This window comes from Equus przewalskii, chromosome X, assembly GCF_037783145.1.
Source record: "Equus przewalskii isolate Varuska chromosome X, EquPr2, whole genome shotgun sequence".
Taxonomy (NCBI): Eukaryota; Metazoa; Chordata; class Mammalia; order Perissodactyla; family Equidae; genus Equus; species Equus przewalskii.
Genome location: NC_091863.1, coordinates 8,412,768 through 8,426,912, shown reverse-complemented (window position 1 = coordinate 8,426,912; position 14,145 = coordinate 8,412,768). Strand labels below are relative to the sequence as shown.

The following is a 14,145-nucleotide window of genomic DNA, read 5'->3' as shown; positions in this document are numbered from 1 at the left end:
TGGTCCGAGGCAGAATTTTAACACCAAAGCCAAACTGAGAACAATAGAGAAACAGGAAGAGGAAAAGGAAAAGGAAGAAAGATATAAAGAAAGAAAAGAAACAAAGAAAGAAAGAGGGCAGGCAGAAAGGAAGGAGGGAAGCTAGCTAGTTCCAGGAAAAGAAAAGGTAGTGTCATTTCTGACCAACTGAGCAGCATCTGAAAAATCTCTGTCTATCCCCATATATACGTACATTTGTATGCCTCCCATACATACCTACACACACACACACATAAGTGCTCAACTCTCTATACCTAAAGCTATTGAGTCCTCTGATCAAACACAAAAATAACGGTTAGAGTATTATAGAATTTGTTCATTAACTCATTCACCAAATCATTCATTCATTCATCACATAATGAGTATCTACTATGTGCCAGAACTGTTTTGAGAGCTGGGAATACAACAGTGGACGAGACAAACATTTTACCCTCACAAAAACTTTAACATTGCTAAATAACATTTATCAAATACGTATTAAACGCCAGCTATTGGGCTATGTAATCCCTTTACATGTATTTTCCCATTTATTCCTCACAGCAACCATATGAGGAAATAAAATTATTACTCTCAGTTTCCAGATGAGAACCCTGAGGCTTATCAAGATCAAGTAACTTACCCAAGGAAAGTGATAGCCCATGGATTTTAATCCAGAGAGGATAATCGCAGCACCTGAGCTAGCTAATACTGCACATTCAGTGTTAGATATGAACTACTACCCTATCCGGGGGTGGCATAAAGTGCTGATGGGACCAAAGCAAACATAAATCTTGCTCTCTCTACTCTAATATGGAAGGATTCTGGAGCTTTCTTTCTTGGCTCCATCTCCCCATGGCTTCTAGGGCTAGGAAGAGGAGTGCCCTTGCTTGCACTTGCTCCTCATTCCTCATTCCTTCCTCTCTCATTCCTGGAAAGGGAACAGCAAGGAGGAAATTGCCTTTCCATCCCACGCACAGCTGTTGGAGAGAAGCTCTGGCAAGCACTGAGCTGTCCCAGAAGCGGGAATCCAGGAGAAGCTGTTCCCTGCTCCATGCCTTGGCTCGCCCACTATTGGACGAGCTTCATCCTCATGCCACCTGTTATGTGCAGTTCAAGGTCTGGCATGGCTCCCAGTCAGAGCCCAAATAGTGCTCTCTGCTCCAGGTGGAGACCCGAGGAGCGGAGGGAAGACATGTCTAAAATGGAAAGCAGAGAAAATGCTGGACTGCACTCTCTGAGCAACAGCCCTTGGAGATACCTCAAGAGGCAGCTGCCCAACTGGCAAGGCCTGTGTCAGGCAGCTGTGTGCCCAGGAACAGGGAGCAGCACACATACGGCAGAGCGGGGCTGAGCCATCTGTCACACGCCCATGCCAGCCTCTTCATTTCAGGCAAGGTGGGAGTGGGAGGCGTCAGGAGAGAAACAACAGCTCACCAAGCCAGCCACATGCCGTGGCTCCCTTCTAACAAGCTCTTCTTCTAAACATTTAGACTCCTTCACTGCTGCCACATGGCAGTTGCCAGTGTATACAGTCCCGTAATTAAGAGCATGGAGTTCGGAGTCAGAAAATCCTAGGTTTGAATTTTTGTCCACGTATAAGTATGGGTCTCTGAGTATCAGTTTCCTTTTTTGTAAAACGGAAATTATAATAATTACCCCTCAAGGTTGTTGTGAGGATGAAATTTAATAATAATTGTTAGGAGCTAAGGGCAGTGCTTTAAAAAAATAACAGGTATTAAGTAAAACACAGGCTTTTCCATGCTGAGTCAAGTCTCTGACTATAAAACATTCTTCTTTCATAGGTAGTAGGTCTTCCGTCTCAGTTTTGGAAGTAAAAAGAGCAACGGAGCTTCTCACCACACTTTGATGTGCATTCAGAGCCCCTGGGAATCTTGGGAAAAGACAGATTCTGGTTCAGCAGGTCTGGAGTGGGGCCTGAGAGTCTGCATTTCTGATGAATTCCCAGTGATGTTGATGTCGCTGGTCCAGGGACCACACTTTGTGTAGCGAGGGTCTGGGAAAACAGCCGTGGTACCTTGGGCAAGCCATCTCACTTCTTTAGGCTTCGGCTTTCTCAGATGTAAAATTTTAAGTTTATCTAGATAATTTCACATTCCTTTCATGCTATCACATTGTGATAGATTATCTGCAAAAATGGCTGCCAACAGTCCCTCCCATCCCACCTGCTCTTCTGCAATGACTTTGCTGTTCCTCCTGTTGAGAGGTGGAGACCTTCTCCTGAATCTGCCTTGTACTGAGACTTGTTTGGACCAGGAGAATGTGGCAGAAGTAAAGCTGTGTGACTTCCAGGTCTAGGCCTGAGGAAGCCTAGCAGCTTTCCTTTTTGCCTTCTTAGGACCCAGCTGCCGTGTAAAGAGGCTCGGGCTAGACTGCCGAATGAGAAGGAGGCCTAGCTCTAGGCACAGCAGCCGAGGGGCCAGACACGTGAGCACAGCCGTCCCACACATTCCAGCACCAGGTGACCTCCTAGCTTTATGCAGCTACACAAGTGACCCCGGCTGAGATCTCATGCAGCAGATGAACCACTGTGCTGAGCCCCATCCACAGAATTATGAGAAATAACAAATCTCTGTTGTTTTAAGCCCTTGTGATTTGGGGTGGCTTGTTACATAGCAATTAATAGCTGATACACATGTTCTACTCACATAGGAGATAACAAAAATAATAGGAATTCCCAAGGCCAGAATGCTTGAAGAACCATAAAGAAACATGCCTACCAACCGGAGGGCAGAATATACGCCAAGAGCTGACCTTTACACTTAGAGAGTTCTTAATGAGGATCTCTCTTCTGTATTCAATTCAATTTAATAAGTATTGAGCGCTACTGTGAGAAAAGTTGGAGACATAATTCCAAGAAACTTGCAATATATTTGGAAATACTAGTACAGGCAGAGCTCAAAGATATTGTGGGTCTGGTTTCAGACCACCACAATAAAGCAAATATCGCAATAAAGCAAGTCACATGAATTCTTTGGTTTCCCAATGCATGTAAAAGTTATGTTTTTACTATATGGTAGTCTATTAAGTGTGCAATAGCATTATGTCTAAAAACAATGCATAGACCTTAATTAAAAGAAAATAGTTTATTGCTAAAAGATGCTAACCATCATCTGAGACTTCAGCAAGTCATAATCTTTTTCCTGGTTGGAGGTCTCATAAAAAATGCAAATATCTGTGAAGCACAATAAAGCGAGGTGCAATAAAACAAGGTACGCCTGTATGTTACAAAGAAAACAATTAGAAAGCATGCATTAATTAATGATAGTGCACTGAACATATATTTGAGAATCAAAATATTTTAACATCAACAATAAAATTCTATGGTCACCTAGAAGGAGTTCAGTCAGTGTATTCTGGAGTTATCAGAGAACAGTTCACTTGAAAACGTGTAACTTAAACCTGGATAAATGAAGGAGGAAAAAGAAGTGTGTAACAATTGAGTAATGGTGTTAAAATTTGCTATACAAAAATTAAAAAGTCAGACCTATTGACAAATACATTCTAGAAAGTTCTCAAAGTCCTTTATACAGGGAACAACAACTTTAAATAGACCTTTAAAATTATTATTTGCTATGGCACATCGTACACATAATTTCACCGAATTAGTAAATTGAGAGGATTCAAGAATATTATAGAGCATATGCTACATAAATAGAAATAGTAGAATTTCAGAGATGTAACGCAGGTAAAAATTGTGAAGGTTTAGTGTGAAAGCCAAAAGATGACGACATAGAACTTTGAAGGGGAAAAGTGTACACAAAATAGAATTGGGAAATAAATATACAGGATTTAATGCATGTATTGATCATCTTTAGCCCTCTCATCCACATCCCAGTTATAATGTGCTTCATTTTGGAAAACATTTTCTATTTCAAGTGCTTGCTATTGGTAATGTGAAACCTCAGAATTAAAAATTTCCAATAAAATGAGTTCAGTGTTTAAGAATAAGACGTACGAAAAATAAAATTATACTTATTTTTATCACATTCTTTACGAGCATTTTCTGTAAGGAAATTATGCACTTATAAATCATGTTTTAACTGTACTGGAAAATAAACCAATTCATTCTTTTAGAAAAGGAAATTAATCTTGTAGGCACCTTTTCAAAACTCCATTTATCAATGATATCATTTTTCTACTTCTTTCACCATGGAAACCCAAGGGGAAAGAATACAATCCTGATATACTAGTAACGTGAGACTTCAGAATAGTACCCAGTTTAGAGGAAAGTTCCAACCCCACATCCTAGTAGAGTGTTCGAGTATTCACAAAGAGATAAAATACTGGCTTAGTAACGGTATAATGCTACCCTCCCACTAACATATAGACCAGAGCCAGGTACATAGCTAGCACTTGACAGAGTCATTAAATGTCAAATAGAGTTGTTAAATGAACAAATGTCAATGATAGAGAAAGTAAGAAAGTATAGGGCTTTTTTGGACAACCTCTTGTAGTTAAATCTTCCTTTGAACATTCCTTCACTTATCCATTTAACGATGAAGTTAAAAGGCCAGTATTGAAAAAGTTACAGTAACTTAAAATCAGAGTAAAGAGATATTTGTTGAGTACCTGCACTTTGGTGGGGAAAAACAGACAATAAACAACCTACTAAACATATAAGAATGCTAGGTGACTGCAAGTACTCTGAAGAAAATTCAAACTGCATCAAGAGGAAGAGAGGAGTGAGCAGGAACAATTTTTAGGTAAAGTATTCAGGAAAAGTCTCTCCGAGGAGGAGATATTTGAGCAGAGAAATGAGTGATAGAACATTCCAGAGAAAGGGAACAATTAGCACAAAAATCCTGAGTCAGAAAGGAGAGTTGGTATTGAGATATGGTTATCAGATAACAGCAAAAATACTATTAAAAAATAGAGAAACAGAATAAGCAAAAGAAAGAAAGAAAGAACAAAAAATAAAAGATGTGATTACTGGAGCTGGCTTCTGTGTGAATGTGTGTGCATATTCCCTGCTTTAGGGGTGTGAGTTCTGTATTGGGAAGGGAAGATGGTATTCCCCTGGCAAATATATTAAAGACACAGAACTTCCAACCCATTAGCTACACTCCCCTGGGAGGATTGTGTTCAATCCCGTCAGCAATTATCTGTAATACAGGATAACCATCTTTACCTGCGAGTTGGCTTTGAAAGGGCAAAGCACAGTCCTTGTCCGAGAAGGGTCCTTCAAGCGCACGTTGAATTGCCTGGGGAAAGACCTTCTGACATCTCTATTTGCTTTTCAAAGTACTGAGTTTGTCTGTGCTTTGTTATCAGAAAAAAAATGGTTTGTCTAAGTCAATCTTCTCTCTGTAATTCCAACATGTTTCCTTCTAGAAATCCACTTCATTGAGACAGTAAAAGACTCCCTGTCATCTTAAAAATCTTCAGAAAATAGGGGTGCATATCAGAGGAAAATCATGAATGGGGAGGACAATTTGGTGGGGTTTGAAGCATGACTACTGGATACACCTTGATTTGTGTGGGAAGTGCTGAGAAATAACAAATACGATCCGTCAAGAGCGTCTGCATCCCTGCGGAATAAAGCACTCTCTAAGCTGGGCATCTCACAGGGGCACCTTGGTTTTACAAGTATTTGGCCACAAATTCAGCCCAGCCACTGAAAGCATAGAGGGAATAATCAATCGCTTAAATGAGCCTTAATAAGATTTTTCTTTGAGTATATATTCAACACAAAGCTGTGAAACAATAGCTTTTGTGCAAAGTTAATTTAATAAACTTTATTGAATAGAGCAACTTATTGGGCAGCACTTCTAAGCCTTTTTTTGAGGGGAGGGAGACATACACTTCTTCGAGAAACTGAAGAAAGTGATGGGCTCTCTTACCCAGACAAATGTTTGAATAGGTAAGAATTTGCATTAAGCATGGAGGAGTTCATGGATCCCCTGGGTCTACTGTTACAGCCCCTGCCTTAGAGACACTGGAAGACAAAGAACCTGACAATAGTAACATCTCAGATCTGCATGGCACTAGAAGAGTTTTAATTTCATAGGTGAAGTGTACACTCAAGCAGGCTGTGTTGGCATACAGCCTTTTTCGAAACATTAAAAAAATTTCTTTAGGGGGCCGGCCTGGTGGTGCACTGGTTAAATTTGCACGTTCTGCTTCGGGGGCCCAGGGTTCGCCAGTTCGGATCCCTGGTGCGGACATGGCACCGCTTGGTAAGCCATGCTGTGGCAGGCATCCCACATAGAAAGTACAGGAAGATGGGCACGGATGTTAGCTCAGGGCCAGTCTTCCTCAAAAAAAAAATTTCTTTAAATTGTGATAAAATACAATAACATAAAATTTACCACCTCAACCATTTTTTTAGTGTACAGTTTAGTCGTGTTAAGTCTATTCACATTGATGTGCAATCAATCTCCAGAACTCTTTTCATTTTGCAAAATTGAAACTCTATATCCATTAAACAACAACTCTCCATTTCCCTCAGCCCCCACTCCTTGGCAACTACCATTCTACTTTCTGTTTCTATGAATTTGACTATTCTAGGTACCTCATATAAGTGGAATCACACAGTATTTGTCTTTTTGTGTCTGGCTTATTGCACTTAGCATGATATCCTAAAGATCCATCCATGTCATAACATGAATTAGATTTTCCTTCATTTTAAAGGCTGAATAATATTCCATTGTATGGATAGAACACATTTGCTTATCCATTCATCTGTCAATGGAAAACTGGGTTGCTTCCACCTCTTGGCTATTGTGAATAATTTTGCTAAAAACATGAGTGTATAGATATCTCTTCAAGCTCTTGCTTTCAATTCTTTTAGATACGTACACAAAAGTGGAATGACACAATGGTTTTGATGCAGCCATTTTGATGGGCCCTTTGGATGCAAGGAACACTACAACTCAGCAATCCTGAGTCAGGTCCCTTGTCAAAAGGTCCTCTCCAAAATATGAAATTGGTGTATCATTACCAAGTCATGCATGTGACAGACTTCCCTAACCCTTATTCTATACTTAACCCTTCCTCAATTATGTGAATTTCACTTTCTACTTTATTCATTTCAGTCTTTTTTGAATTTTTACAAGTATGCATTAATTTTATAATAAAAAGGCAATAAAGCTCTTTTAAAGTCTGTTAGAACTAAATATGTAAGAGTGTCTCGACTATCTCTTAAGACCACTGATTCAAAGGAAATTTATAACATGAATGTTGGTAAATGAATATATATATTAGAAGATCTGTTAGAAATTTGAAGACCTTCTGTGCAGTATGGAGCTGAGAATAAGGACACATAAATACCTCCTCCTCTTTCCCCTTAGTGCCCAACATAACGCCAGTGTTATTTCGGTGAATGGAAAGGATACACACTCTGAAATGCTTGTAGTGAAGTGTTCAAAAACAACTTATATATAGATTTTTCTAACAAGCTATAGCAACATGCTTTTAGTACAGTGTTTGTTTTGTTTTTTCTTTTTTTTTGCTGAGGAAGATTCTTCCTGAGTTAACATCCCTGCAAATCTTCCTCTATCTTTTAGTATGTGGGCTGCCAGAACAGCATGGCCACTAACAGAGCAGTGTAGGTCCACACCCAGGAACTGAAGCCTGGCCACTGAAGTACAGCATGCTGAACTTAACCGCTAAGCCAGCCCTGGCACAGTGTTATTTCAGTGAATCGAAGTAACAAATAAAACTGATCAATAAAAGTGAACGTACTCAAGAAGCCATCAAAATACCAGAGGTGTCTATGCCCTGAATTATCAAATGGAAAATGAAATAAGTTAAATTTTTAGTTGAATAAGTATAATTCTTTGTTGAATATAAATAAGGAGAGCCATTGAAATTTCCAGGGTGAAATGAATTAACATGAGATGTAGACCATTCAAGATGTCCAGGAGAGTTCCAAGAATGAGCAGTCACTCAGCTTAGAATAACGAAAAGTCCTTTATGAGCCAAGGACAATGGTTAGCACATGACTCCCTGTCATGGGTAGTTTGCCTGCCAGATGATGTCTGAACCTCCCCCTTCAACTCCCCACTTCCGACTCCCACCTTGTCCTAAGGCCACCACAGGGGAGACGAGGCCCTAGGAGGGAGAAAGGACGACCATTTGTTTATTTCCTGGTTATCAGAACAGCTGGAATTTTAATGATTTGGTTTTGGGGCCATGTCAACATGGTGGCATCAATAGGTACCTGAGTCACAATAGCTCTAACAACACAGCTGGGTCAAAATTGTTTCATTAAAATAATCTCTTCCGGGGCTGGCCTGGTGGCATAGTGTTTAAGTTCACGTGCTCCACTTTGGTGGCCTGGGGCTTGTGGGTACAGATCCCAAGCGTGGACCTACGCACGCTGTCAAGCCACACTGTGGTGGCATCCCATATACAAAACAGAGGAAGACTGGCACAGATGTTTAACTCAGGAACAATCTTCCTCAAGCAAAAAGAGGAAGACTGACAACAGATGTTAGCTTAGGGCCAATCTTCATCACCAAATAATAATAATAATAATAATAATAATAATAATAATCTCTTCAAAACACATGTGCCCATCTACATTATCCAAAGTCAAGCCCAAGAACTTGGCCTATGTCATCCTAAGCTGCTGCAGATTCAGGTCATTGATAATTGGCTTCAGCACCTACTCCTTTTGAAAGAGTCCTTATGATTGCTTTACAACACTGCTTGTGTGTACATACTGGAAGATTCAGTCCCCTTAGCAACCTGGAATTTCTGCTTGTTTGCTTATGGCTGTTCTCAAGCACCAGGAACATTTACAAAGAGTACACAGACTATCTCTCCTTGTAGATTCTAAGTGTTTTTACAATAGAGACCATGTCTATCCTTTCTTTCCTGTCCCACCCCCTCACAAAGCTTAGTATAATGCTCTGCATGTCAGAGAAATTTGTTAATTTTAAGACCGTCTCTTCCAAAAAGATTAGAGAACGGTTTATCAGGATGTCACAAAAAAGGAATATGGGTGGATGAGCACCCTTGAGATTATGGCATAAGCGAGATACATCTCTCCTTTTCTCACAGAAGGACTAATCTTGATGGCAAATCATTGAGAATTTTGGTGAAAAAACTAGATTTTTCCCCTAGTTTTTATAGAGGTATAAAAAAATAGATTATTCAACCAATTTCTAGGGCTCTAATTTCTTTGTGCCAGTGACTCACGATTTGTATTTTCAGTCCAGACCGCTCTTTGCAGCTCCCATCTACTAGGTGTTATTACCTCAGAGACCCTTCATACTTCAAAATTGTCCAAAGCTGAGCTCATTTAGCCCCTAAAATATCAGCTCCTTAAGAGCTCAGACTTTGTTTTGTTCACTGTTGGATGCCCAAGACCTAAAATAGTGCTTAGCATGCAGGTGGGTATTCAATAAAGATTTGTTGAATAAATTGATGATGAATAAATGAATAGATCAGGAGAGAGAGTTTTCCATTGATGCTACACGTTACAAGAGTGTTCTCCAACATGTGACAGTTAAGATCGAACCCTATTTCTTTTCCCATTATCTCATCTCTCCAGTCTCCTCTCTTTTATCAAATCGCCCTCTCCGCTGCCTAATCCCCATCTGCCTCTAAATTTGCTCGAAATCTACTATCAAAACAAAATGTTTCTTTATTGTACAAGACTATCTATAAATCTATTCACAGTCTCGCTTCTCCAGCTGTGTCTCATACTTCGTATTCCTATAATCTGGAATACCCTAGAGCTCCCAACTCCCACTTCACTCTTTCTCTCCTGGTGCCTTTCTTAAGTGAGGGGTGGCTTGTTTGGAACGGCCTCTCACTCCCCTGGAGAAGCCCTCTTTTGTCTAGCTATCTCATCCTTCTCCTTTAATCCCCACTGCAGGTGTTACCCCCTAGGATGCTTTTCCGGGTACCCCCACCTCCCAGGCAACCAGGCGAAGTGTCCTTCCTCTGCGCTTTCATAATATCCAAAGCCAGGACTTCCCAAGCTCTTCCACACCATGGTATACACAGAAAATGGTTGAGGGTAAATGGACAAGGCTATGCATGGCCATAAGCAAGTGGCCTGGGTCTCAGGCCACCACAGTCTTTGTGCAACAACATCTGGGTACACTTGTAACCCAGTCATAGCATACCAGTATGTCACAGTCACTACATTCAGCATGTCACAATCACTATATTCACCCCAGTGTATTATAATTACTTGTGTTTGTGTTTGTCCCTCATTGCACCTGTGAACTCTCCAAGGGCAAGAACCTTGTATTCTTATTTTCCATGTTTTAGATTATCACACAATAAAATTGACTTTTTTAATGCCAACTTTAGAATTGTGAGAAACTGTTCTAGAATTGTTTTAGAAATGCTATCACATGTATAGATCCCTGTAAGTATGATTGCAATCAGGATACAGAATAGTTCCATCACATGAGGAGCTATCACACCCTCCCCCGACCCCAACCCCTGGCACCCATTGACCTGTTCTCTGTCACTATAGCTTTGTCTTTTTGAGAATGGCATATAAATGGAATCATACAGCACGTAACCTTTTAAAATCGGCTTCTTGCACACAGTATAATGCCTTTGACATTCATCCAAATTGTGTGTATCAATAATTTGTTCCTTTTTATTGCTGAGGAGTATTTCATTGTCAGGATTTAACATAGTTTGTTTATCCATTCATCCATTAAAGGATATTTGGGTTGTTTCCAGTTTGGGGCAATTTTGAATACAGCTGCTATAAACATTTGTGAAGGCTTTTTCTGTGAACACAAGTTTTCATTTCTCTAGGGTAAATACCCAGGAATGGGATTATATGGGTTTTATGGCAGATGTATATTTAGCTTTATGAGAAACTACCAAATGGTCTCCAAAGCAACTATACCATTTTGCTGGTACATGGTACTGGCAATGTATGAAAGTTCCAGTTGCTGGCAGTTGGCGTTGCCAGCATCTTTCATTCTCACCATTCTAGTAGGTGTGGTGTAGTATCTCATTGTAGCCTTGACTTTTCTCTTTGTACCCCAGCACTTAGCACATTGGTAGGTTCTCAATAAATATTTGTTGAACTGAAATAAAATAATCCTGTTTTTTAATTCGTGTTTTAAAATTCACTAATGTTTTCATTATACTTTCTACCAAGCTTTGTGTTTAAAAACCAAAGAAACTGCATAGAAGTATTAAACTCCCTCCTACCTTCCTGTACTCACTTCTCTCAAGTCCTACATGAATCATTCTTCCTACTAGAAGATTGATATAGCAACATAATATATATTCACTCAAACTGAACTTGAAGGCTTGCAAACGAAATTGCTTTTGAAAGGCTCTAGTATCACTGCTACTAGTACTAACAACAAGAATCACCATCAGTAATTAGATAATTGGATGAGCTAGGAGCCGTTCCCATAGTAACTCACTTAGCCCCTGAAACCCCATGAGGTGGGTATTATCCTCATTTTACAGATGTGGGTACTGAGGTATAACGAAGCTAACAAACTTGCCCAAAGTCATACAGCCAGTTAGTGAAGGCACTAGGGTGCACACCCAGGTCAGGCTGGGTCAGGAAACCATAGTTTTAACCATTCCATGTGGCTGCTCTGTCGGGCAAAGGAACCAGTTGCTCTTCAATCAAAAACAAAAATAACCAAAACAATCTCAAGTCACCTTAATTTCAAAGAGTTATAAAACTTCAGGAAAGGGAACCATTCTCCTCTTCACATCAGTCTTATGATGGCTCCTTCAGATAAGCAATGAGGCATATGTATGGGGGATGCGGGACCCCCAGTCTGGGGAGCCTGCACTGCCTGAATGGAAGACAGGCTAAGGAATTTAGATCTTGTTGCTGTGAAGCCAGCAGCAGGAGCGGGACTCAGCTGAGCAAACTGGACCAGCATCACTTGTTGCTCTGTGAAAATTATCCCCATCCAATGAATCTTGAACCATATTTGCAGAGTTCTATACTTGAGAGCATCCTCCACTGGAGACATGAGCTGAAGTTACAATAATGGTTACTTTTTATGTTGAGTCATAAAAATAAAATAGTATTTTATATATAAAGAATAAAATTAATATACTAACCTAAATCATATAATGACAAAGCACATCCAGGGATAAGATAGAACTTCAATCTTTAGAGACATATCTAGCACTAATACAAGTCAAACAAGACACACTAAACTTTTCACTGGATCTATGAAGTTAAAACTATGACCAACAAACTATTGAACTGGAATTCAGTGGTTTGCCTTTAGTATTTTGATTTAAAATATTTCTTATGTCTTTTATTACCTACTTTCTCCTAAACCCATAAACAATATGCTTCAATGAGCTTGAAGTTGAATCTATTTCTTCTCATGTTATTGACTAGGCAAGCAAGAGACACAAATCCCAGGATCGTATGTCTTCAGCGGTCACTTTCCTTAGCCCTAATATTCAATCATTTCATCCTTCAAGTATGAAATCAAGAGGAAAATGTGTGCACTAAAAAGAAAAGTTATCCAGTGAAGTTACGTCACAAGCAAACAGTAGTTTTGGGAGATCATAGCTGCTAGTTCCAAAATGTCAGACTGTTCTGTGTGTTTTGGTTTCATAGAATGACAACATTAACTCCTAAATTTTCCTTACAGTGAACTACATAACAGAAAGAGGTTTCATTTGCACTCATGCAAACTCTCAAAACTTTTCAAACAAATAGTGCTACCAAGTGATTACTGTTATTAAAAATTATGGCAACTCTAAAAAATATTTGGCTCAAAGTCCCAAGTAGTCAAAGTGAAGAGTAATGAGTTTTATCCATTTGAAGAGCTTCTCTTAACCTGTGGCAGCTCCTTTATACTTGGGCCTCCACATAATGCTCTTATTGCAATGCCTAAACATTCAATAATCAGAATCCACTGAAAGAATAGCATTTAAATAAACTCGTAAGTGGCTTATAATACACAGTGTCAGTGATTAATGAGAAAGCATTAAATAGCAGAAGGACTGAAAACTTCCCAATCAGCATACCAAAATGTAGGCATTACTGACAGATTTCTCATATTTGAAATTTAGACAACCACAAGAAAGAATTACATATTTATATAAACCATAAGCCACTCAGCAATAATCTGAGCTTTCTATAAAATTATGGTTTTTCTCAAAGGAGAAAAACTTATTTATCAAGACCATTGAACGTAAAGAAGCAATTAAACACAAACCAACTTGCATAGCCAACATAGCATTTTCTATTTAAAAATCAAAACTTTTCATCCTGAAAGATACATTTGCCACTGAGAAGAGACCATTTTTCAAAGAAAATAGACACAGCACAGTCCAATTCCCCTTGCAAAAAGTGCAGTCAAAAGTTTCCTGTGAATGATAGCCTATTTTAATACCATGTATAAGGACAAGCAGCTAGAATCACTTTCTCTTTTCCCAAAAGTACCTCTGGACATTTAGTCTTAAGGAAATAAACAACCAAAGTAGCGTATGGTTTTGTACTTTTCTTTTACAGGATATTCTTGCCTCACATCCAATATTCTTTTTAAATATTAGAATTACCTGGACAAAACTCAGAAGGATCTCATCACTTTCCTAGCAAAGGCATCATTCTTATATAATTCTGAGACATGGCTTTCAACCCTTGTCCAGATTGATCCTACCCAAAAACATGAGCTAATCTCAGAAAGCAGTGAGAAGACCCCTGCTATTTTTACTTAATGACTGTTACTCACTGGCATATATGCTCTTCTTCATCCTCTACCGCCTTGCTGAAGCCCCAGGGAATAGAGAAGCTCTGCCAAGTTTCTCCTTCAAGATCCTCATCCATGGTAGGAAGCCAAAACAGCCCACCTTTTCCTAAGGATGGAAAGAAAGAACTCTGTTCTTTATTCTTTTATAATAAGAATGATTGCAACATAACAAACAACTGCCAGACAAGAAGAGTGAGAGAGGAAGGAGAGGAGGAATCGATGCTAAGGGGCCAATCATGTTTCATCACTCAGCTACTTGGAAACCAGATATGCTTAGACAATCACGTGCTTTGAGAGATTTGAGGATGCAAAAGAGGAGTAGCTCTGTCTTTCGTAAATTATTAACAGGGACTTTTTTCCTGACCATAAGCAAAGATGCATAGGTTACTCATTTAAGAAAACAGCAATCAGGTTTGTCACGGAGCATATAAATTGA

The 14,145-nt window shown here is 39.4% G+C and overlaps 1 protein-coding gene across 4 annotated transcripts in view; it reads right to left on the bottom strand.

Moving 5' to 3' along the window:
• The window catches only part of FRMPD4 (FERM and PDZ domain containing 4), a 797,725-nt gene that overhangs the window by 704,949 nt on the left and 78,631 nt on the right, over positions 1-14,145 (bottom strand). For all 4 annotated transcript variants that reach the window (XM_070604452.1, XM_070604446.1, XM_070604451.1 and 1 more), the window contains exon 3: positions 13,692-13,815. In XM_070604452.1, the coding sequence (XP_070460553.1) occupies positions 13,692-13,815 (124 nt within the window). The remainder of the gene's footprint in view (positions 1-13,691; positions 13,816-14,145) is intronic.